Below are 26,364 nucleotides of genomic sequence, written 5' to 3'. Positions count from 1 at the left end.
TTTGTAAACCTTGTTATTATGTAACACTGCACATTGCAATATGCAATACTGAATGTTCTCCTTATGCTTGGTTATAAATCATAATTTATAAATTAACTTAAAAATCCTCCAGTCCCCCAAAATACAGTTTTGAAGCAGTATTTTTCTTTTTTTTTTTTTTTGGAGACAGGGTCTTGCTCTGTCACCCAGGTTGCAGTGCAGTGGCATGAACACAGCTCACTGCAGCCTCAACCTCCTGGGTTCAAGCATTTACCCCACCTCAGCCTCCCAAGCACCTGGGACCACAAGTATGTGCCACCATGCCCACAAATTTTTAAGTTTTTTGTAGAGACAGGGTTTCACCATGTTGCCCAGGTTGGTCTCAAACTCCTGGGCTCAAGCAGTCCTCCTACCTCGGCCTCCCAAAGTGCTGGGATTACAGGTATGAGTCACCACACCCAGCCCTGAAGCAATATTTAAAGAGTAGGGAAAAGAAGAATTGCAAAAAAACCCAGTTATGAACTAGTATTTAGTCCCAGTTGGAAAGATGACTGTTAATGCCATACTAAGGGCTGAGAAAGGAGGTTAAGAAGGCAGCTGGAAGTGCTTTGATCATGTTGTGAAAGTTCTGAAAACAGAAGCAAGGGGCAAAGAGGTACTGGTCCTTCACTGTCCTCTCTGGTCAAACAGTTCTCATACTGCTCTGGACCATCTCTGCAGGGCAAACAAATGCAGGGCTATTTTGTTCTGTCATCTCCTAAAGCCTGAGATTAGGCCTTTTGCTCTGTCAGCCACCTTGGATGCTTACCTGCTTTTTGCACTTATCAATCTTCTCTTTTTCTTGACTGGTAAGGAATGGACCCATTTTTTTCTGCCACTGAAGGACCCACTCATACAACAAGACAAAGCCACCAGTGGCTGTTTCCAAAGCATTGTAGACCAATTTTCCAAGTTGTTCATCACTGCCTGCACATTAAACAGAAAGTGTAATTAAATCCCACTGGTATGTTTTCTGTGGGGGGAAGGAAGGGAGGGGGTAATACACATTCTTTAGTTCAACAATGGATACCACGTGCTAACTATGGAAAATAGGACTTTATGTAATAATGTCCTTTTGTAAACAATTTTTGATATTTAGCAATATACCCTGAGTCCTAAAATAATTTTTTATAAGGGGCAAGAATCAACAATGAGATCTTAGTATCAGGCAAATAAAGAGACCAATGTTTGGCCAGGCGCGGTGGCTCATGCCTGTAATCCCAGCATTTTGGAAGGCCGAGGCAGATGGATCACCTGAGGTCAGGAGTTCGAGACCAGCCTGGACAACATGGTGAAACCCCGTCGCTACTAAAAATACATAAAAATTAGCCAGGTTTGGTGGCGGGCACCTGGAGTCTCAGCTACTTGGGAGGCTGAGGCAGGAGAATCGCTTGAACCTGGGAGGCGGAGGTTGCAGTGAGCCTAGAGCGCACCATTGCACTCTAGCCTGAGTGACAAGAGCAAGACCTGTTTCAAAAAACAAAAGAGGCCAGTGTTTTATGCTACTAGCCATTATGCACAATGTTATTTTCATAACGAGTTTACCTTTGCTGACTGTGTCTACTGGTGTACCCTCATACAGCTAAATACCAACTAAAATGACAGAAAGAATATGAAAATAGAGAACAAGCCATCAAGATCAATATAGATTAGTGTGCACACTAAAACAGTAATTTGAAAATCTGAATACTTCAATGAGTTTCTAAATGCAAAATTTGAATATGCTCAGTAAATACAAACTGGTCAATGCTTTGGAAGGAAAGAACAAGAGATGACAGTTTAGATTTGAAGCTAGAAAATGAGACACATTTAATTTAGTGATAGTCATATGGTTCTCACTTACATAGGGAGAGCTAAATATCTGTAACACCAAAAATTTTCTTATAAAAATCTCTATTTTCATTAAAACAATAATAGAAAATTCTAAAAAATTGGAAAAGGAGAAAAAAATCACCATTTGTTTTATTTTTCTTTTAGTTCCCTTTATTCTCCTTTACCCCGTAATTTACCATATCATAGCATATATATAGCACCTTGACACTATGACATTTTGGACCCGGTAATCTTTGTTGTAGGCAGCTGTTTTGTGCACTGTAGGATTTTAGGAGCAATCCTGGTATCTACCCACTAGATGCCAATAGCACCCCGACTCCAATGTTAACCATCAAAAATGTGTGCAGACATCATCAAATGTCCTGCAGGCTGCAAAATTGCCCCCAGCTGATAACCCCTGATATATAGTAATCTGCCTTTTTCTCTTATATAAATAATAGTTTTCCATGATGCTATACTATCTTTATAATGAAAACAAATTTTTAAAGAGACATTGATAATTATCTTTTCTATTTGAATAATCAAAGGTGAAGTAACCTGTATATATATGATAAAGATGTCTCAGCAAAAATACTTTGGAGAAATATGGCTGAACTAGCTCACTTTGACTTTTTATCTGACAAGCAGTTTTTATTTCATGGGAATGCTGATAATTTAGAGATTTTAATTAAAATGATCTGTTAGTCATAAATAACCCCTGACAGTCTTTGCCTAAGGGGAAAAAATCTTGCTGTTTAAAAATTTGTCAACCAAAGGAAGCAACCTGAGAAACGTGGGATCTAAGCAGTCTACTAGAAACACATAGCATTAACTGTTTATGGGATGGAGTAAGACGTTATTTACATAAAGCCTAATTAAATTTGTGTGTTATGCAGTACAGTGTTTTGCAATATTTGTTTCCCTAATTGGGACTAGGCAGGCATTTCATAGTTGCTGGGGTTTAAAAAATTATAATTTTAGTATTGCCAGCCTCTTCTTGTCAGTTTTTCATGATGGGGATAATAAAAGGGACAAAAGAATATACTGAGATGAGGCTAAGAGAAAATACATTATCAAAAGAACTCTAACTGAAACTCTATATGCCCACAATGATCATTTATACAGACAGTCTCTGTAGTGCTATAGCCATACCTATAAGTAAGTTCTCTCCTCTCTCTAGTTCTAACAACTTTAAAATGAAAAACAAATATTGTTTTTTAATAAAAATACTTCATCGAAAATAAAAAATTAGTAGTTAATCTTTTATAAAAACATTTCATAGACAATTAGGGCATATTTTAAAAAATCAGACCCACTGTGAGAAAACAAAATGAATAATTTACTTGGTGATTTTATTAAAAATTCTCCAACTGAAAATGTGCCTCCTAAGAAGGGTATTAACTATGGTGAATCTGTCTAATGAGTACCAGTGAGAATAAGAGACTAAGTTAAGGTAATAAGAATTGAATTAATTTGCCTTCTTGATTTCCCCAGGTTATTAGAAGTAGTGAGTTTTATGTTGTCACTTCATGAATCTGAAATGTCTGAGTCAAGGACAGTCTCAGGTCCAAAGCCAACCACCACTACCAAGGTCTTGAACCTGCCCAATGATTGCTTTATTTAAAATATGGCAGCTCTGTCTATGTGCAGGATCCTTTACTGTCCAGGCTGCTGTTTGTCTGCCAAGATTAAGTATCTAGCTCATAGATTATTGAGAAGTTTGGTTTCTTCTCCCTCCACCTGCTGCCTGCTTCCTGGCAACTCTTTTGCTTATTTGTATCTCCTTAAAGAGGAAGGGGAAAAGATGCCAAAAGAAAGCAAACTCATTTCACATAATTTGGCTACCTGTTAACTCTGGCAAAAATATTCATGGGATTGAAAATGAAAGTTAATTGCCAAATTCACTATGTACAAATGGTTTCTATACCAATTACTGGTTTTATCTGTAAGGCTGGGTAAAGATGATATACATTTAGGGCAAAGGAAGAGATACCAAAAACTTGACTTTAGTATAAGCAATTCAAATTCTGATTTGCTGAACCAGCTTCATGCCAAATAGCCATGAGTAGACAAAACTTCTAAATAAGGCATATAGAAAATAAGGTGGTCTTCTTGGTCAGGTATAACATGTCAAGCAGGAAAATGCCAAATGGATGGATATCCACTTAAGAAAATGAGATCTGGTCAATAAAGACCACAGACATTACTGTAGTCCTAGCTACTCAGGAGGCTGAGGGGAGAGTATTGTATTGAGTGAGCCCAGGAGTTTGAGGTTACAGTGAACTATGACTGTGCCACTGTACCACTCCAGCCTAGGTGATGGAGCAACACCCTGTCTCAACAACAAAAAAGATCATAGGCATTAGAATTCATTTTGTTACACATATTTGATCAGCATTAGATGTATATGATGTAAAATTCTACTGACTGATAATATTTTAATCATTTTTTTGTTCCAATAAGTTTGGATAATTATAATGATGACAGATTTAAAATTATCTTTATGTTAATAATATTCCAAGAACACAGGTTTTTAAATTTTATTTTATTTTATTGAGACAGGGTCTCATTCTGTCACTCACACTGGAGTGCAGTGGCATGATCACGGCTCACTGCAGCTTTAAACTCCTGGGCTCAAGCAATCTTCCCACCTCGGCCCCTCAAAGTATTGGGATTATAGGCGTAGGTAGACACGGTGCCCAGCCAAAAACACAGGTTTTTATTTCCATCTTAAATTAGGGGAAACCTGAGTGACTTCTCATTCCAGTCATTAAGGATGGGCGGCAGAATAACTACCAGCTTGATGGTCTTCCTTGGACTGCACTGGTCTGAACGACACAGTGTCTAATCTATCCCATTCCTTCGTGATTAACTTTTGCCATTACAATAATATAAACAGATTTTGCTAGTTTACTCACCAATACATTTCCCTTTGTGCACCATGAGCTGATCAGCACTCCCCATATTGAAATACAGAATTTCACAAGAGCCAGGAGAATCTTCACTATTACATGCAGAATACTGACGTTCTCGCCTTAAAAATAAATTTGAACAATACGTTTGAACATTTTTTCTTTAAGATTAACATAGGAATGTTATAGATTAACATAGGCAAGAATGCCCCTCCATTTTCTCCTGTTTATTACTGTTTATTAGCCCACTCAGAGTCTAACATCTGTTTCTAACTGGGAATTGAGCAGGCAGTGCTAATGGGAAAGCCATTCACTTCCCCCACTTACCATTGTCATCTTCTCCACATGAAAACCACAAATCCCTAACTCTAGGTCTGTGCTGCCCAATGCTGTGGCTACTAAAATAAAACTGAAAATTCAGTTCATGTGCAGTAGCCACATTTAAGTACTCAATAGCCATACATGGCTAGTGGCTACTATATCGGACAGCACAGATACAGATCATTTCCATTATCATAAAAAGTTCTACTGGTCAGCAGTGATTTAGATCAATTCCACATGTATCCCATATTGCTTCATTCCCATGCACATGCACATCTGGAGAAAGCTGCAAAACAGAGGGGGTTGGAGCCACCACAAATTCCTGGTTTCCAACTGGGCCTCCAGCCATTGAGTGCACATTCCTTCTCTTGCTTGATATTCCCATCATTCCCTTCCATGACTTCTCCGAAACACTTAAAACCCAACCTCTCCTCTCTTTCTTTTTTTCTACTTTTTTTCTGGTGGGGAGCAATAGCTAAGAAACTAGATCATAATGCAGAAACAATAAATTAGGGGAGAGGGTTGCAAGGAAGAGGTAAGGGAGAGAGCTCTTGATGGTCAGGATTGAACATTTATCAGAAACACTTTGATGATGTGCATGGACAGATCTCTAGAGAGATCACCCTCTCATTCTCAGCATGATTTTGACTTTTACTTTCACTGAGAACGTGAGGCGATGAGTAATACAGTCCACAATTTCTATTGTTCCACCTATAAAGTTACTTGGCATTGGCACTATTCTTTCTTTGTGGGTGACTTTAAGGAAGGATGGCTACCCCTGTCCTCAGTCCCATCCCCTACAGAGGTCTCCTCTGGGATCTTAGTCTATTAGTTAGTCCCTTTCTCCTGTATGTTCAATCAGCCCCTTTCTCTGGGCTCCCTCCCACCAGCCTATAAATCTCTCTGATCCATACATTCCCCTCCCTCAACCCTGCACCACCCGCCCCATCCTGTTCCTCATAGTCACATTCCTGCACTTGCTGTCTCCACTCCTGCACTATTTACCCCTCACACCATTGCAACATCAGTAAAACTGCCACCTCCCTCCACTCGCTCTAAACCTGATTTTTCCCCTTGACTCTTTAATTTTGGTTCGAGGCATAGTCATCCATTCTGTCTCACAGGTGAGAAACCTGTGAGTCTCCTTGGGCTCCTAGATCTGCATCTAATTGGTCTTCAAGTACCACCCTCTCTTCTCTATTTCCCCTGCCCTGTTTAGTTCATCTCCAACTTTCTGCTGGACATATGCAATACTCTGTTATTATCTGGTCTTTCTGCTTCCAATCCTACACATCCTTGCTTTCCTCAAACCCCTCCCACACTGGTGACAAGATTATGTATTATGATACACATATCTTACACCACACATATGTCCACATATTCTTTTTTTTTTTTTTTTTTTGAGACGGAGTCTTGCTCTGTTGCCCAGGCTGGAGTGCAGTGGCGCGATCTCGGCTCACTGCAAGCTCCGCCTCCCGGGTTCACGCTATTCTCCTGCCTCAGCCTCCTGAGTAGCTGGGACTATAGGCACCCGCCACCATGCCCAGCTAATTTTTTTGTATTTTTAGTAGAGACGGGGTTTCACCATGTTAGCCAGGATGGTCTTGATTTCCTGACCTCGTGATCTGCCTGCCTCGGCCTCCCAAAGTGCTGGGATTACAGGCGTGAGCCACCACACCTGGCCCATGTCCACATATTCTAAACATCAGAAAACAACAAATACATTGTAGTTCTGTTCAAATTTCTACTTCTAAAGTTATGTGTGCAACTAGGGACACACTGAGATTTATGGAGAAATGGATAAAAGCAAAGATTTAAAATTACATGCTAGACTTAGTAACAAAAATTATGCAGAAGCATCTCTACATCAGCTCTGGCCTCCTCAGCAGATGGTGCTAACGGTCATTTTAGTCTAGGCCATCTTTCTGTTCTGAAGTTTACAATGTGTAAATGCTTGGTTTTAAGGAGTTTTAGAATGTGAATCACCCTATTATGACTGATAAGTACAAACACAATGAGTGTTGACAGCTGTAAGATTAAGGAATAACTAGGATTGAAAAAAAAGTAGAGATAATCTTAAAAGTGAAAGTAAGAAAACGACAAATGTGGTACATGCTGCATGGCACAGGTTGTAGCAGAAACAATTCTGAAGGATAAAAAGTAAATCACAGAGTTTGGAAAGAAGGAATAAAGAGACAAATGCAATGTCATCCATGTCTATTGTTTTTGCCAAAAAGATTCATATATATTGGATGCTTATACTGTCTACCTGGGACCCATCAAGAACTGGGCTTGGAACAACCTTTTGGATTTGAATCCATTCAAAAGTAAAACGGCTTCTGTACTCTGGCAGAAACAGCCATCCTAGTGCAAACAAATGGTGTTCAGAAGCTATGACTCTGGTCTCATCATCATGGTCTATTCCAGAGTATGGATGTTTATGAGGTTTGCAATATTATTATAATATTAAAAATATCACCCATGTTATCAGTTTTGCCAAGTAACTGTGGCAGTTCTCAACCTATATGGATGAAGGGTGTTTCAAATAAAATTACCAAATAGTATTAATCTAGGTCTTTAAAAAGAACAGAGAATGAAACATAATACAATTTTAGATAACTAAATTAGGCAGCTAGGAGCTTGATACCTGAAAAAAGAAAAAAGGATAACCTTTTTTTTTTTTTTAAAAGCCAAGTGGCAAGAAGAGAGATGACAATTTTTCAAGTGGGGACTTGAGAATTGGGCTACCATCCAAAAGATTGCTCTACCATTATGATCAATGTGTAGATGTTGGGGCAGGAGGGAGAAAGAGGATCTCATCTGAGACACAGGGGCAGGGATAGTCTCACCTTCCTGTCTAACTCACCAAGATGCCACAGAAAATGCTAGTTCTAGGTCCCTTAATTTGAAACACAGAGCCACTTTGTACAGACAACATTAGTAAGAATTCCTGATATTGTTTAATTTGAGGTAAACCAGTCTATGCCTCCATGGAACCAACTAGAGAAACTGAACAACAGAGGACCATGTCTGGAGAGACGTATCAAGGATCCTCTCTCTCCTACACCTTTATACTTTAATAGTTCCCCAAGTTTTTTGCGGAGAGCAGAGACAATCCCACGTCTTACACCCTTAATGATCTCTTCTCTGTAAGGATGAGGAGCCAGCAGTTACCATACCTGGCTTTAGAATAGGGAAAACAAACTAGATAACCTAATCTTGTTGACGGTAGATATAAATGAGTGATATATTCTAGATTCTGGGCTACACTATGGTAATCTGCAAAGACAGCAAGTCTGAATATGTGAAGGTAATTTTCTACCATGAGCTATTTTATAGAGGTTTTTTGATTTTTAGTTTTGCTTCTTCTACAAAATTCATATTGCCCACTTATGAGGAGCAACATCCCAGAAGCAAGGCAGGGGGTTGGGGGGACTATGTCTGCACTTCACAAATACAGCCTCACGCTGAACTGTACACATTAAAATAGCTAATTTTATGTTTTTTGATTTTTACCTTAATATTCTAAAAAGTGAATCCTTCAAGGTGGGAAACGAAGACTTGAAGGACAGAAAATACAGTTCTTCAACAAAAGCAAAGACTCTCAGTGAAAAGCCTTTGAGTATCAGGCCTTTACGTTCTTTCCACTAGAATAGTGAGTGGTTCTCTTTTCTCTCTTTCTCTTCTTTTCAGCTTGAAAATCTTTTGTTAAATAAAACCTCACTGGTTTTTTACATACCCCACAGATCAAGAGAGGCAAAACTGCCCTGGTTAAAGAGGCTGTAGACCCTACAAACACCAGAAACACAGTGTCCCACTTTCCCTGTGTCATCTTCCCTCCCTCGCTCCCTCCCTGCATCAGATGTTTACCAGGCACCTACCACGTGTCTTCCAGGCACTATTTCAGGCTTTGAGGAAAACACAGATGAGGGCTTTGCTCTCACAGACCTCACATTCCAAAGCAAACAAGTGAATAACAATTTCAGCTAGTGCTAAGTGTTATGTAAAAAATAAAACAGAGAATTGGAGAGCAAGGGACAAAGCAGGGAAATAGGGTAGAGGGGGGCTCAGGAAGGCATCCCTGAGAAGGTCGCATTTGAGGGGAGAACTGAATGAGAAGGAGGAGCTCAGCAAGCAAAATGCCAGAGGGAGAGTAGTCCAGGCAGAGGGGTCGGCAGAGGCTCTGAGATGGGAAGGAGCTTTGTTGCCCAGGCTGGTCTTGAACTCCTGGGCTCAAGTGATCCTCCAGCCTTGGCCTCCCAAAGTGTTGGGATCACACACACGGGCCACCATGCCCAGGGTGCTATCTCCGATCTCAAAAACAAGCCTAACCTTGGATTCACTGTTTATAGTTAGCCACAAAAATAGAAATGTTTAAACTTAAAACAATCGTTTTCCATATATCTGAAAAGACTTATTTATATCATTGATTTAATTCAAGGGTTCTAATACAACAAAAATTTGTTAGATATTTCCTAGTGAAATTCTCTGACAACTTCAAACTCTGTTGCTTATTGGAAACCCAGATTCAAAAATAATTTAAATTGGGGAGGAGTTATAATCTTAAAAAGGAATGGTTACCAGAAACAGTATTTTTTAAAAAATTCAGTTAACCCTAATAGTAGGTAAACATTAGTGTCAAAATGATTTCTGAACTGTTTTTTTAGTAGCAGATAATCAGGGAAAGAACTAAAATGGTTCCTTCTAATAAACAAACTATATAGAAGTTTATATAAATCTTCAGCTTGGTGCCTAAAATGTTTCTTTTCATAGAAGCAAAGTGGTGGTTTTAAGTTCTGCTTAGAGTCTCACAAGAGATAATTTAAACATATAATGAAGGTTGAAGTCCCCACACTATTTAATAACCCACCCCACTCATAAATGGTTTCTGCACTAAAATTCCTTTCTGGTGTACAGGGGGCCACAGCAAATAGAGAGCAAAGTCGCAATTCTTCAGTGAAAAAGATATAGAAGAACAAGTAGTATCTTTTAAGTGACCAGTGGTGACAGGGAACAGCCCAGGAGCCCACCTCAGTAGTAGGGAGGGGACCCCTGGCAGCCAACTGGGGTTCCTGCTCTCATGTAACAGATGTCCCACCTGTGCTCATTTTCAGGGACTCCCTACATCTGTGGTGGGACCTAAGGGATTGTAGACTGAAACACTGGATGATGATGATTCAAATGGAAGAAAATTTTTAAAATCACCTACTGAATTTAAGTTATTAAATGTTAAATCAAATCGTACTAAGGCAAGTTTGTGATGTGTTATAGGCTGTTATAAAGGGGAATGAGGCTGGGTGTGGTGGCTCCTGCCTGCAATCCCAGCATTTTGGGAGGCCGAGGCGGGTGGATCACGAGGTCAGGAGTTCGAGACCAGCCTGGCCAACATAGTGAAACCCCAACTCTACTAAAAATACAAAAATTAGCCAGGTGTGGTGGCACATGCCTGTAGTCCCAGCTACTTGGGAGGCTGAGGCAGGAGAATTGCTTGAACCCAGAAGGCAGAGGTTGCAGTGAGCTGAGCCCATGCCATTGTACTGCGGCCTGGGTGACAGAGCGAGACACCGTCTCAAAAAAAAAAAAAAAAAAAGGGAATGAGCAACAAAACTAGATTCATGATAGATACTTGGAAAGTGTTAAACGCAATTTAGTTTCATATTGCTAAAAATATACCTAATATATTGCTAATATATTGATATATAAGGTTTGAAAAAAGTTATTAAGACTATCGCCTGAAATTTCCATCAAATTTCACTACATCTTTAATGTGGTGAAATCCTTCTACATCTTTCATTCTCCCAGATCAGAAATCCCAGGGACTTACCTAGACCTTCCTGAGGAGTTTGCCCGATGTTTACCATTTCCTACAAAGTCAGGAGAGCCTCCATGTAGAATAGCAGCTGTTCTGTGTGCTCCTGGGTCCTTCTTAGAGGTATGATCTTGGTTTGACAAACTAGCAATTTCCAAACGTTCCTAGAAAAAGAAAAGTAAAACCTACTTTAGATGTAAGTCATAAATGGAAGACAATCATGGTACATAATTATTAATTCAGTATAGAATGCAAATTTCAAGCTGAATGTTTACAAGTGAAATAAAATTGAACTCAACTTTTAATCATTTAAAATCGCTAGAAGGAGGATGTTGAATGTTTCCAACAAAAAGAAATGATAAATATTTGCGGTGACGGATGTGCTAATTACCCTGATCTGATCACTATACATTATATTTATCAAAACTTCACTATATACACCATGAATATATACAACTATTATTGGTCAATTAAAAAATAAAATTAAAAAAATGTTAATGCCTAAATATGTACTGGCTCAAGAACTGAAGTGCAGGTTATGGTTTCAAGAAAATGTAAATTTTATAAATGAAAATGCTTAGAATCTTGCAATAGTGTAAAAAGTTAAGGAGAAGAGTAACAGGAGATGAACAGAAGAAGGGAGAATCAAAGAGAGGGCAGAGAGTGGCTGACAGGAAGGCAGGTCAGGAGCAAGACAGGAGCACTGGTGGAAACAGGGATCTCATCTTACGTTTTTACGCAGGTTTAGTTTCACATAGGGCAGTACACTTGTCTGTGGAAGTAATTATACAAGACAGAAAGAAAGGCATTATCAGTCCCATTTTAAGGGACAAGTAAAGTGAGTCACAGAGAATGTCACCTTGCCAAGGTCACAGAGCAAGGCAGCAGGAAAGCTGAAGCTTTAAACTAGGAGAAGCTTGCTTGTGCTTCAGTGCCTCTTCCTGCTACCACATCGTGTCCCTTAAGTTTAATGCTCTAATTATGTAAAAGAGAATGAGTAAAATTTTCTCTAATTTCTCCAAACATGTCTAACTGGTTTTTTGCTTCAGCTAGACTCAGGAAAAATAAAGGAAAAAGCACTCTATCCTTTTTCACCACTGCCTTTTAAATCTGCTCTGTTGAATTACTCTTTTTCATCACTGAATGAAATTTCAGGCAGATCCATATGGTTTCTATTCCCTCTTCAGTATCAACAAATCATTTTATTTTCCAGGTATTAAGAATTCTAGGCCGGGTGCGGTGGTTCACGCCTGTAATCCCAACACTTTGGGAGGCCGTAGTGGGTGGATCACTTGAGGCCAGAAGTTGAGGACCAGCCTGGCCAACATGGCAAAACCCCATCTCTACTAAAAACTACAAAAATTAGCCCAGATACTCGGGAGGCTGAGGCACGAGAATTGCTTGAACCTGGGAGGTGGAGGTTACAGTGGGCTGAGATCATGCCATTGCACTCCAGCCTGGGCGACAGAACGAGATTCTGTCTCAAAAAAAAAAAAACAATTTTAGTCCAGGTTAATTATTAAAGCCGCAATCTCTTCCTTCCCTCATTTGATAAATTACAGTAATTATGTAAGTCTAAATCATCTACCGACAACATAAAACTCTAAATTTTGCCACCTATTTGGGGAGTCTGAAATACACGGTGAATATTTGTTTATTTTTAGTGCTTCATTTTAAGTTGTATTACTGATAGTAACACAGATGTCATCAGTGGAAATAAAAACACTTTGTTTTGCAAAATGTAAATTATTATGGTAGAGTTGATAGGGTACCTGCTTAGCCATTTCTTTCCTTTTTTTCTCTTCTTTTATCTCTTCTTTCCTTCTCTGAATCTCATGCAGGATTTCACGTTGCTGAAATAAATCAAACCATCATCAAATGCCAATCTCTGAAACCCATACAACATATAAATTATGGAACTACAGAAAAATCTTTTACTTTCAATAATTCAAACCCTCTTTTCCTAAGAGATCTAAAAACACAGAATCTTAGTACAAACTGCAGTTCTATCAGTTTTATCAGAGTTCTTACACAATAGGCATTCCCATTTAAACAGGTTTGAGAGTGTGTGGGGAGGGACATTTACTCCCCATTCTTCATGTTTCCACGTGCAGGAGATTTCCAATACAGCAACACTGTTGGCTTCTCACTTCTTCCCACACTCGTCTTAGCCCCTCCTGTTTGATATCTGCCTATTTGCAGAGAACAAGTACTTGTGCCTGCTCTCTGTCATGGGGGTCCCGGTCAGCTTGGTGAAGGTGGGCTGAGCAAGCCTCAGTGCCTGGACCTGGGGTGGCCATGGCCCAAGTACCATACCTACGTGCCATTCTTCAATCACCTGCATTTTCCAATCAGCTTTCTCAATGTTAAAAGTGGTATTTTGATCTCTATTTTGTATTATTCCTCTAAAATTCCAGATTATAATTATCAAAACTATTAAGAGATTCACCAAAAACCATAACAGCAATAATATAACATGTAAAAACACACCCCAAACTTACAGGTAGCTATAGTAGTATGTCAAAACAAAATTGTTAGCTAAATAGTCACTATCTTCTAATAAAAATTAGCCTTCCTAACAACAAGGACAATAATAAAAAAAACTACAAACTCCCGGCAGGGTGCAGTGGCTCATGCCTGTAATCCCAGCACTTTGGGAGGCCAAAGTGGATGGGTCACAAGGTCAGGAGTTTGAGACCAGCCTGGCCAACGTGGCAAAAGCCCGTCTCTACTAAAAGTACAAAAATTAGCCAGGCATGGTGGTGGGTGCCTGTAATCCCAGCTACTCGGGAGGCTGAGGCAGGAGAATTACTTGAACCTGAGAAATGGAGGTTGTAGTGAGCCAGTATCATACCACTGCACTCCAGTCTGGGCAACAGAGCAAGACTCTGTCTCAAGAAATTAAAATAAAATAAAAATAATAAAAAAGAACTATAAACTCCCAACAATAACTTGGCTACACACTTAAATAGAAAATGAGTAACAAAATCAATGGCACCTACAAAAAGACAGTGTTAATGTAAGCACAGGATAAACAAAATGAAGCAGAAACAAAATAAAATGAAAAAAGAGACAGGCATAAGAACCTAAGAACAAAACACTAAAAGTAACTTTAAGAAATAGTAATATCTGTAAGAATAAAATTAGAAAGCCTCAACAAAAGATAAAAATAGATATACAAATGGTGCTGGGCACGGTGGCTCATGCCTGTAATCCTAACACTTTGAGAGGTCGAGGCCAGAGGATTGGTTGAGCCCAGGAGTTCAAGACCAGCCTGGCAACATAGGGAGATCTTGTCTCTACCAAAAAATTTTAAAATTAGGCAGGTGCAGTGGTGTACGACCATAGTCCCAGCTACTCAGGCAGCTTAGGCAGGAGGATCCCTTGAGCTGCAGTGAGCTAAGATTGTGCCACTGCACTCCAGCCTGGGCGACAGAGCATGATGCTGTCTCAAAAAGAAAGAAAAAAAGATCCAAAAAACAGAAAACAAAAACAAACAGTCCTGGATGGAAAAAGAAACAATCCTGAATGGGAAGTCTAAATACTGTGAAGATATCGATTCTTCCTAAATAAATATGTAAGTTTTTTTAAAATCAATAAAAATCCCAGTATGTTTGTTGTGTTTTGACTATGGGAAAGTAATTCTGTACATCTTCTGTAAGAATAAATGGGTGAGAATGGCTGAGAAACAAAAACAATGGAAGATGAAGTGATGGGGAGGGGTAGGATTGACTTGTCAGATATTAAAACATTATAAAGATATAATAATTCAAAGAGTGTGGTAGAGATTCAAGAAAAAACAGATGAGTTGAACAGATCATTGACAAATAGAACCTAGTATAGGTAAGCAGTTAAGATGCACTTGAGAATTGCATTTGCAGCCGCCGCTGCACCACCTATAACTCCAGCAGAAGGAGAACGGGGTAAGTAAGGAGGTCTCTATACCATGGCTTGTATAATACAAAGGAGAATGCCCACAAATCCACAAGTGGTAAAGCTCTTGGCTCACTGCAACCTCCACCTCCCGGGTTGAAGCCACTGGCTACAAAAAGCCGCTTGCAAGACTGCACTTTCTACGGCAGGAGTGAAGAAACCGATCATTTCAGGCCTGGTACTGTGGCATTCTGTGAAATTAGACGTTACCACAAGTCCACCGAACTGATTTGCAAACTCCTCTTCCAGCATCTGGTGAGAGAAATTGCTCAGGATTTTAAAACAGATCTGTGCTTCCAGAGTGCAGCTATTGGTGCTTTGCAGGAGGCAAGTGAGGCCTATCTGGTTGGCCTTTTTGAAAACACCAACCTGTATGCTATCTATCCATGCCAAACATGTAACAATTGTGCTGAAAGATATCCAGCTAGCATGACACATATGTGGAGAGCATGCTTAAGAATCCACTATGGGTAGGGCGTGGTGGCTCAAGCCTGTAATCCCAGCTACTTGGGAGGTTGAGACAGGATAATCAATTGAACCTGGGAGGCAGAGGTTGCAGTGAGCTGAGGTCACACCATTGCACTCCAGCCTGGGGCAACAAGAGCGAAAGTCTGTCTCAAAACAAACAAACAAACAAACAAACAAACAAACAGAATCCACTATGATGGGAAATTTCATTCCCCCCCCAAAAAAATTCTCTTCTTATTATTCCTGACACTTCTGAATGTTACGTATTTTTTTCCCATGGGGTCAAAAGGTACCTACATATATGACTGTGAGTGGAAAAAGAAGGGACAGAAATCACGTATTGGCCGTTTTTCTATTTTCATTCATGTGTGAATTTTTAATATAAATGGGGGGGATGTAAAGCATTAATGCAAATCAAAATGTTTCAGTGAACAAGTTTCGGCAGTTCAACTTTCTATTACATTTTTCTGGATAATGCCAGTATCTGGATTTTTTTAAAAACAAGTAAATACTTTTCTTTCTTTCTTTTGCTTTCATGTCAGACGGGTAATGTGCTGATGTCCTAACAAGGTTCACGGGTGGCGTATCTCACATGTGTGTGAACACCCAATCATCAAGCTTATGAACTATAGAAGGATCAAAATAAGTACATTTTTTATCGATGGCAACTAAACGGTTTGTAGCATTCTTATCATACAGTAGATTACACCCATTCACTATATTTTTCTTTTCTTTTCTTTTTTTTTGAAGACGGAGTCTAGTTGTCGCCCAGGCTGGGGTGCAATGGCACGATCTTGGCTCACTGCAACCTCCTCCTCCCGGGTTCGAGCAATTCCTGTGCCTCAGCCTCCTGAGTGGCTGGGATTACAGGTGCCTGCCACCGCGCCTGGCTAATTTTTGTATTTTTAATAGAGACAGAGTTTCGCCATGTTGGCCAGGCTGGTCTCGAACTCTTGGCCTCAAGTGATCCACCTGCCTCATCCTCCCAAAGTCCTGGGATTACAGGCATGAGGCACCACAACTGGCCTCAGTATACTTTTCTAACTGAGTTGTCCTATATGCAACTACATGTTTTTAATGTTATCTGTCTTCTGTGCAGTTCTTGCAAGTTTGCTATTAATATTAAAATACATTAAACTATTTTTAAACATATAAAGAAAGTATTATGAATCACTTCAAGAATTATTTAATAAATGTGTTAGGAAAATGTCTAAGAAAAATATACTTAGGCTTTTTTTATAACCTGAATCAAAATAAGTTCTAGATAAGTTGATTAAAGTGCTAAATAGAAAAAGCAAATAAAAAATTTAAAAATTTAGAAAAATAAAATAAAATCAAAAAGGGAATTTAGATGCATATATTATCTTTGATTTAAAAGATTTTAAAAATAACACGAGTTTATATCTTTATGCAAACAGATTAAAGAAAAATACAAATGGTAACCATTTGATTTATATATTATCTTTGATTTAAATACAAATGGTAACTATTTGTATTTAAACAAACTTGAATTTAAACAAATCTTTAGACTCTCAGCATAGGATATAAATAGGAGTTCATAAAATACAAATGGTAACCATTTAGATGCATATATTATCTTTGATTTAAATACAAATGGTAACCTTTTGTATTTTTTCTTTAATCTGTTTGCGTAAAGATATAAACTGTCTTATTTTTAAAATCCTTTAAATCAAAGATACTATATACATCTAAATGTTTGAATAAAAAATTTATTCTCTGGCTTTTGCTACTCATTTGGGCATGAGATACTAGTCTTGCACAGGGAAGAAGAAAATAGCTTCTAAAATGCAGTGAATTCCTGTACACCCTCACAAGCTCCAAAAGACCACAGGTGGTTTGGTTAAACAGCTTCTTTTCTCTTCTCTTTTATTTCTTTAAGACCTGGACTGAGGGCTCTAAGGGGCAGTACTGATATGTGTCAGGATGGAATCACTCATATTTTTCATACTCTCACATGTGTCTACCTTTCTTGAATCAAAGGGTGAGCAAAACTTAAAGATAAGTTTGTAGGCAGAGACCGATAAAACCTACAGTAGTTTGCAATCCTCCAGGCTGGCCATGCACACAGACATCGACAAGAGCATCTCACCTCCTGCTCTTCTTTCCGCTTGGCCTCCAACAGCCTCTGCTGCTCCTCCTGAGCCTGCCTTTCCAGCATTTCTTCATGAAAAGACTTGGGAGGGGGCTTGTTATGCTCGCTGAGAAATGACTGCACGTGGTAAGCCAGTTCAAAGATCATCACCTAAACATGTAAACAAAAATCAACCACAAATGATCAAATAATGGGAAGGCCCAAACAGGAGAGGCTACAGAACAGGAAAGCAAATCAGCAGTCAGAGGCCCACTTAGAATGTCATTATTCATTTTGATATGACATATTCTGAATTCGGTATACGATAGAATCATAGCAGGAAAAAGCTTTTAAAGGGCCCATTGCATTGTGTTATTGTCAAGACAGATCATTACCTAGGTAAATAAAAAGCTTCACTTTTCTTTTACAGACCTATTCAACTTACTGGCATTTTCTCTATAATAAATCCAATAAAATATTTTTCTTTAGAAATAAATCTGATAAAACATGTAAGACTGCATGAAAGTAAAAGCTATCTTCCCAACTAGAAAACCTGTCTACATAATGAGAGTTGGGCAAAGAATACTCATTGCTAACATCAGAGCTTTATCTGTCTACCCAACATACTGAAAATATTCTGTTGGGAGTACAGAGGCAAATATTTAAAGGCCTCATTATCTCCTTGTTAGTAACTGATCAATAAGAAGCTGATAAATACTTAGAAAGTATTTTATTTCCACTTAGAGAAGCAGTCACAGATAGAATGTGGAAGAAAAAGGTCTCCCTTTCACACATTCTTTATGTGAACACAGGAAGCCCCTTTCCCTTACCTGCAGGAGACATAAGTCATACTTGGATTGATAAATCAATAGAACAAAGGTTTCTGAGACCCTCCCCGACTGGTTACCCAACCCCAAAGAGGTAAAGAGTGCCAATCCTTTGGCAGATGAGGAACATAACATTGAGATTTTTTTTCTCAGTTACAATAAAGCAATTTTAAAATTCTTATTTTCATTATATGTTTGAAACCGTTTGTAAAGGGCCTTAACAGGGTGGTAAACAATAATAGAAGTCATTGTACACAAAAATATAAAGTTAGTTCATTTGGTATCTTGCCTTTCTCTCAGGGAGCAAATGCAAAGAAAGCACAGCTCTTGTTGGGTGATGTTAATGCATTTTTTCTTACACCTGAAGCTGTGGCATTTACTGGATATATTTCACTTTAGAGTCAGAAACACTAGTCTACAGTCTAAGAGGCAGATTATTCTAAGAAAAGCTCTTCTAAGGAAAGCTGGGGAAAGTAGGCAATTTCTATCATGTCAAAGAGAAACCACTTCTAAACCAAAAAGGAGGCAGGGGCCAAGCTGTGGAGGGTTTTTCTTTTGCTGTTCTATTTACTTTACTAGAGTTTTCTGTACAAATCAATCTGATAAACCTTCTAAGACTGGATGAAAAGAACTACTTTCCAAACTGACTCTTGCCTCCTACTCCGCTGGTGCTACAGGGCTCACTGGCCTCCCTCAGACCTCTGCTCAAGTCTTGGAGGCCTCTCCTGAACGCCTTGTAAAGAACAGCCACTCCACTGTCACACTCTCTAGACCCCTCACCCTGATTTTCTTCATGGCACTTATAACTGCCTGATTGGTTGTGCAGTTATTTGACTGCCTTCTGTCTGTTCCCTTCCCAGTGTAGCCCACAGTGTGGTTTGCTCACTGTGGTTTTCCCAGTGCTGGAATAGCACTTGATACATGGTATACAGACAAATATTTGTTGAATAAATTAATAAAAAAATAAACTTTGGCTTTACAAATTTGAAAAAATAGAGTATACTTAAGTTTACTTTTACATGACAAAGAGCTGTGTATAGATTAAAAATCATTCATAAGCAATTGGAAGTGCTTAAGAACAAGCTGTTTTTGAGTACTTATTTCCATTCAAATAATTAAATGACTCCTAGTTTTAAAAGGCAAGTATCAGTGAATGCCATACCACAATGAATCCTATGCCATGCTTTAGTACCTAATTATACTCTATTTTACTTGAAAATAAAAAAAGTTTTTTTAGAATTATGTCTATTTTAGACTTTCCAGTACTCCAGACTTAATGGAAACAAATTTTAGGTAAACAAGAAGAGTGATTTGCACAGTGCCTTCCCATGTTTAACGCCCATTCAAATCTCATTATATGACGATGACTCAGATGAACGCTAGCACAGGCGGCCCTCTGAGACATGGCAGGTTCAGTTCCAGACCACTTCAGTAAAGCAAATGTCACAATAAAGCGAGTCACACAAAGGTTTTGGTTTCCCAGTGCATATAAAAGTTATCTTTACACTATACGGTAGTCTATTAAGTGTGAAATAGCATTATGTCTGTAGAAATCAATGTATATACCTTAATTTTAAAATACTTTATTGCTAAAAAATGCTAATGATCATCCAAACCTTCAGTACGTCATAATCTTTTTGCAGACAGAGGGTTTTGTCTTGATGATGGCTGCTGACTGATCGGGGTGGTGGCTGGTGAAGGCTGGGGTGGTTGCGGCAATTTCTTAAAAGAAGACAACAATGAAGTTGCTGCATCGATTGACTCTTCCTTTCATGGAAGATTTCTCTGCAGCATTCAGTGCTGTTTGATAGCCTTTGAGTCACAGCTGAACTTGTTTCAAAGTTGGGGTCAAACCTCTTCAACCCTGCTGCTGCTTCAAAACAAAGTTTATGAAATATTCTAAATGCTCGATTGTCATTTCAACAATGTTCACGGCATCTTCAGGAACCACTCAAGAAACCACTTTCTCTCCTCATCTATCAGAGGCAACTAATTATCTGTTAAAGTTTTATCATGAGGTTGCAGCAATTCAGTCACATCTTCAGGCTCCACTTTTAATTCTAGTAATAGACCTCTTGATATTTCCATCACTTCTGCAGTTACTTCTTCCAGTGAAGTCTTGAACCCCTCAAAGTCATCCATGAGGGTCAGAATCATATTCCAAACTCCTGTTCATGTCGATATTTTGACCCCCTTCCATGAATCATGTATTTAATGGCATTTGGAATGGTGAATCCTTTCCAGAAGGTTTTCCATTTACTTTGCTAAGATACATCAGATCAAATGAATCACTATCTATGGCTGCTGTAAGCTTTTAAAGTGTATTTCTTAAATAATAACACTTGAAAGTCAAAATTATTCCTTTATCCGTGGGCTGCAGAATGGATGCTGTGTTAAGAGGCATGAAAACAACATTAATCTCCTTGTATATCTCCATCAGAGTTCTTGGGTGACTAGGTGCACTGTCAATGAGCAATAATATTTTAAAGGGAATCTTTTTTTTCAGGGCAGCAGGTCTCAACAATGGTCTTAAAATACTCAGTAAACCCTGCTGTAACAGATATGCCATCATACAGCATTTGCCTTTCCATTTATAGAGCACAGGCAAAGGAGATTTAGGATAATTCTTAAGGGTCCTAGAACTTTGGGCATGGTAAGTGAGCACTGGCCTCAACTTTTGAAAAGTCAGCAGCTGTATTAGCTCCTAACAAGCGAGTCAGTCTGTCTTTTCATAAGGCTTTGAAGCCACACATTGACTTCTCCTCTCTAGCTGTGAAAATCCTAGATGGTACCTTCTTCCATATAAGACTGTTGCACCTACATTGAAAATCTGTAGCTACCTTCATCAATTATCTTAGATTTTCTGGATAACTTGCTGAAGCTTCCTCATGAGCACATGCTGCTTCACCTTGCACTTTTACGTTATGAAGATGGCTTCTTTCCTTAAACCTGATGAACCAATCTCTGCTACCTTTTAACTTTTCTTCTGCAGCTCCCTCATCTCTTCTCAGCATTCACAGAATTGAAGAGAGTTAGGGCCTTGATCTGGATTATGCTTTGGTGTAAGGGAATGTGGTGGCTAATTTGATCTTCTTTCCAGACCACTAAAACTTTCTCCATATTAGCAATAAGGCTGTTTTGCTTTCTTATCATTCATGTGTTCACTGGAGTAGCACTTTTATTTTCCTTCAAGAACTTTCCCTTTGCATTCATAACTTGGCTAACTGTTTAGTGTAAGAGGCCTTTTGGCCTATCTTGGATTTCAACAGCCTTCCTCACTAAACTTCATCATTTCTAGCTTTTGATTTAAAGCTAGACATGCAACTCTTCCTTTTATTTGAACATTTAAGGCTATTGTATGGTTTTTTTTTTTTTTTTTTGAGACGGAGTCTTGCTCTGTCGCCCAGGCTGGAGTGCAGTGGCACAATCTCGGCTCACTGCAAGCTCCGCCTCCTGGGTTCACGCCATTCTCCTGCCTCAGCCTCTCCGAGTAGCTGGGACTACAGGCACCCGCCACCACGCCCGGCTAATTTTTTGTATTTTTTAGTAGAGACGGGGTTTCACCGTGGTCTCGATCTCCTGACCTCGTGATCCGCCCGCCTCGGCCTCCCAAAGTGATGGGATTACAAGCGTGAGCCACCGTGCCCGGCCTATTGTACGGTTATTAATTGGCCTAACATCAATATTGCTGTGTCTCAGGGAATAGGGAGGCCCAAGAAGAGAGGGAGGGAGAGACGGGAATGGCTGGTCAGTAGTTACAACATACACAACATTGATCAATTAACTTTGCTGTCTTACATGGGCACAGTCTGTGGTGCCCCAAACAATTACAATAGTAACATCAAAGATCATTGATAACAGATCATCAAAACAGATATAATAATAATGAAAAAGTTGAAACATTGTGAAAACTACCAAGATGTGACACAGAGACATGAAGTGAGCACATGCTGTTTGGAAAAATGACACTGATAGACTTGCTTAATGCAGGGTTGCCACAAATATTCCATTTGTAAAAAAAACACAATAATCTGTGAAATGTAATAAAGTAAAACACAATTAGAGGTATGCCTGTGTTTTTTAAACTGTGGCAAAATGTACACAGCATATTTACTATTTTAACCATTAAATGCATGTTTAGTAGCATTAAGTACATTCACATTGTTGCACAACCATCTCCATCATCCATTTCCAGAACTTTTTCTTCTTCTTAAACTGTACTCATTAAATAACTTTCCATTCTCCCCTCCCCACAGCTCCTAGCAACCACCGTTCTACTTTCTGCCTCTGTGAACTTGACTATTCAAGGTACCTCACGTAAGTGGAAGCATATAGTATTTGTCTTTTTGTTACCAGCTTCTTTCACTTAGCATAATGTCCTCAAGTTTCATTCATTTTGTAGCATGTGTCAGAACCTCCTTCCTTATTAAGGTTGAATAATATTCCCTTATATGTATATACCACATTTTGTTTATCCATTCACCTGTCAATGGACACAGGGTTGTTTCCACCTTTTGGTTTTTGTGAATAATGCTGCTATAAACATTGGTATACAAAACTAGTATATCTTTAACAGTTTCTGCCTCTTTTAATAATCAGGACATGTTCCCTTCACAAAAGGAAGCTGTAGTGAACTGACAGGAAAGGCATAGTACTCTTACTAATTACTGTGAACATAGTAAATATTAAAAATCACAAATCAGGACTTCCACTTCTGGGAAGATGGAGTATACCTACTTTTTCCTATTCCTCCTACCAAATACAACTAAAAAACCCCAGACATTACATATAAAACAAGTGTAAGATGACCCTGAAAGGTAAAGAGTAGAAGGCAAACTGGCTAGGGCCTTAGGACTCAAGGAGCAATGCAGATGTGGAGAGGGTGGAGTTTAGGGGGTGGCTGCAGAAGGGCAACATGAGAGATCCTTGTGGTGAGAACACTATTCTGTATCTGGATTGTATCAATGTCAATATCCTGGTTATCACATTGTACTACAGTGCAGCAAACTGTTACTGTTGGGGCAAACTGGGTAAGAGGTATATATAAATATATAATTATCTCAAAATAAAAATTTAAATCAGGCTGAGTGTGGTGGCTCGGGCCTGTAATCCTAGCACTTTGGGAGGCCGAGGTAGGAAGATTGCTTGAGCCAGGAGTTTGGGACCAGCCTGGGCAAGATGGTGAGACTTTGTCTCTCACACACACAAAAAAAAATTAAATCACAAATCAAAAATCCAAGAAACCAGAGGTTTCTCCATAGCTGCATTTTCCATATAACTTCACATTACTTTTCAGTTAGACACTGGAGTCCCCTTATACTAGAAAGAACTTTGGAATCATTCCCAAGGCCTAGTTTTTTATCCAGGCCGTTCTACATTCGCTTTCTAAATCTCATCTATCACTGAAGTTCTTGGAAGCAGCAACTTAAATAGACACAATTTTTACAGCTAAAAGGCATTCCATGGACTGTACTATGACTCATTGTGTTATGAAAAGCAAGTAAAAATCTGTCCAGTTACTTTCTGTGAGGTGAATGGTCGTCTTTGGTTATCTCTAATAAAAGTCTTAAATAGACATGGAAGCCCAGGGCACCTCTTCTCAGTGTTCACATAGAGGGATTGTTAAGCATAAGCTGCCAGGCAAAAACACTGAGTGATTTTACACAAAAGTGAGGCAAAGAAGCATTATACTTCGAGGGAATTGGTCTGGCCTAAGGAAAGCACAGTCATACTCTGCCTCCAGAAGACGCTTAGTCTTGCCTTCCACAGAGAGTTGTGCCACCCAAGAGAGAACTCATATGTAGATCCTAATGTTCAGAAGATTAAAAAAGAATGAGTACTGCACTCAGTGTAAATGCTTAGGTATATGACAGACATTGAAGGAGTAGAATGTGTCTCTAATTATTGAGAAAGAAAACAACAAATTCCTCTGATATGCAAAGGGGAGAGGTGGTCAGAAATTGCTTGTCTGCCACATTTTCCAACAAAAAGGTTCAAGTCAAGATCAAGTCATGATGCCAGATCCAAAGTGTACAAAAAGTATGGCTGTGTTCACATCAACTGTTTTCAGAAAAATTCTTTTTTTTTTTTTTTTTTGTTTTTTTTAAGAGAGGGTCTTGCTCTATGGCCCAGGCTGGAGTGAAGGAGTGTGATCATGGCTCATGGTAACCTCAAACTCCTGGGCTCACACAATTCTCCCACCTCAGCCTCCTGAGTAGCTTGCACTATAGGCATACACCACCACACCCAGTGAATGTTTTTAGAGACAGGAGCTCGCCATTTTGCTCAGGCTGGTCTCAAACTTCTGGGCTCAAGTGATCCTCCCACCTCAGCCTCCCAAAGTGCTGGAATTACAAGTGTGAGCCACCATGCCCAGCAGTTTTCAGAAACATTCTTCAGCATCAATAGTACCATCTATAGACTACAAATTTCATTAATCCTATTAAATAAATAAAAATCACAATGTTCCCTTTTGTAGAACCAATAAAACACAAAACATGCTACTCAAAATTGGATTTGAGGTGCAATGGGGAAGTTTACTGTCTTCTTTTAATTCCAGTTTAACAAATCTTACCTCCCCACAGTGTTTCTTGGCCAGTTCTTCTAGGCGAGATTTTAATAAATTGACACTTTCATTTGATAGACCTTTGGCATTTTTTAACTCTATTTCAGGAACTCTGGAAAAGGCAAAAAAAAAAAAAAAAAAAGAGTTACTCCAGAAAGTATAGCCTGCTTGCATTAATATTTGCTAAATTGAAAGCACTCTGGGCCCGAGGCCCTAAATCTCAAAGGGACTTCAACCATATCCCTACAACTCCAGTTGACACAGTGGAGTCACCTGCATCCTACAGGGAAGAAGTGGGCTGGCCAAAGCCTTCTGTCTGGGCTGTCAGACTTACTGGGCTTGACCCCTGTATCTAATTTCAGCTTTACAATCTGATTAAAATTTCCCAACATCAATTACTATTTATTTCCTATGATTTGCCCTGGATCCCTAAGTCTGAGTTCTTCGCCTTAAAAACAAAACAAAACAAAACAAATCATTCCAGTTCTGCGGCTGACTCTAGCCTAGTAACTTAACCGTGTGCTCCGGTGTATGGTAATTCTCCACCCTAGCTTGCGGCCAATGAGAATTAACCTAGCTCTGACAGCTCACTGGCAAGGCCAAGTGCTCTGCACTCAGGTGCGCTCTAGCATAAAGCAGGACAAGAATAACTAGGTGAGATGGAGCCCTGGTGATCCCTCTAGCATTTCCACAACACACTGCTGCATCCCAATCACTCATTCTGATCAAAACAAGGTGGAAATGCTCACTTCTTGTGTATAAATACATCTAGTCATGCACACTCTCTGCAACTCTGCCTAGAGCTCATCTAAGTCAACATTTTCAACTCAAGGACATTACACAACCAGCCCTCGGGTTTCATTTTATTACCAACCAATAAATATCCAATAACAACTCTCTGAGATTAAATAGGAGTTACTTAATTTTACTGAAGAGATGATGACTCATCACTTTTTTACCAAGCATTTCTGAGTAATTCATGGCATTTAACCCCATGAAGTCTTGAGTATGCACTTATCTATGCATTCTCTCAATGCGGCAGTATGATAGGGTGCTATGATCATTACCTATTTCTATAGATAGAAATCTGAGAGAAAGTAGTCTATATGAGGGAAAGAATACAAAAACAAACCATACAGTCCTGCGTCTATGTATGGAATCCTGGGTTAGATTCCTCCCCAAAGAGCTGAGATGGGGCTGAAATTTCTAGAATTCCTCCCCAAAGGTCTGGGATGGGGCTGAAATTTCCAGAATTCCAGAATCTAACCCGGGAGTCTCTCTCTCACAGTGATATCCAGGAATATTCTGCAGAAAAGCAATGTTTTCCTGTACCATATTCAAAAGGATAAGAATATTGCCCCAAATTAAGCTTTTTGTCATAATTTAAAAAATAAATAATCATAATATAGCCATATTAACAGAATGGTGAAAAATTCATCAATGATGCTAATTAAACTTCAAAAACAATTCTAATGTTCTCTTTATTTCCTTGCCATATAATTCATAGTTTATGTAGCTGATATTATGTTTGCTTTTTAACTTTTTATAAGCATTTCCATGTTAAAAACAATCATCCCATAATATTTTTATCAAGTGGACACATTAAG

General features: G+C 39.0%; 1 protein-coding gene and 1 non-coding gene across 8 annotated transcripts in view; both read right to left on the bottom strand.

Annotated features, from left to right (window-relative positions):
• The window catches only part of EIF2AK4 (eukaryotic translation initiation factor 2 alpha kinase 4), a 103,879-nt gene that overhangs the window by 69,697 nt on the left and 7,818 nt on the right, over positions 1-26,364 (bottom strand). For all 7 annotated transcript variants that reach the window (XM_055278668.2, XM_063639084.1, XM_063639083.1 and 4 more), the window contains exons 3-8: positions 24,767-24,869; positions 17,384-17,536; positions 12,645-12,725; positions 10,888-11,036; positions 4,749-4,864; positions 788-945 (exon numbers count right to left, since the gene is read on the bottom strand). In XM_055278668.2, coding sequence (XP_055134643.1) covers positions 788-945; positions 4,749-4,864; positions 10,888-11,036; positions 12,645-12,725; positions 17,384-17,536; positions 24,767-24,869 — 760 coding nt within the window. The remainder of the gene's footprint in view (positions 1-787; positions 946-4,748; positions 4,865-10,887; positions 11,037-12,644; positions 12,726-17,383; positions 17,537-24,766; positions 24,870-26,364) is intronic.
• LOC129483795 (small nucleolar RNA U13) lies at positions 15,810-15,911 on the bottom strand. The gene has a single exon (XR_008658289.2). It is a non-coding gene; the product is annotated as a small nucleolar RNA U13 (small nucleolar RNA).

Source organism: Symphalangus syndactylus, chromosome 5, assembly GCF_028878055.3.
Source record: "Symphalangus syndactylus isolate Jambi chromosome 5, NHGRI_mSymSyn1-v2.1_pri, whole genome shotgun sequence".
Taxonomy (NCBI): Eukaryota; Metazoa; Chordata; class Mammalia; order Primates; family Hylobatidae; genus Symphalangus; species Symphalangus syndactylus.
Note: the sequence above shows the minus strand (reverse complement) of the source record. Positions and strands in the feature narration are given on the sequence as shown.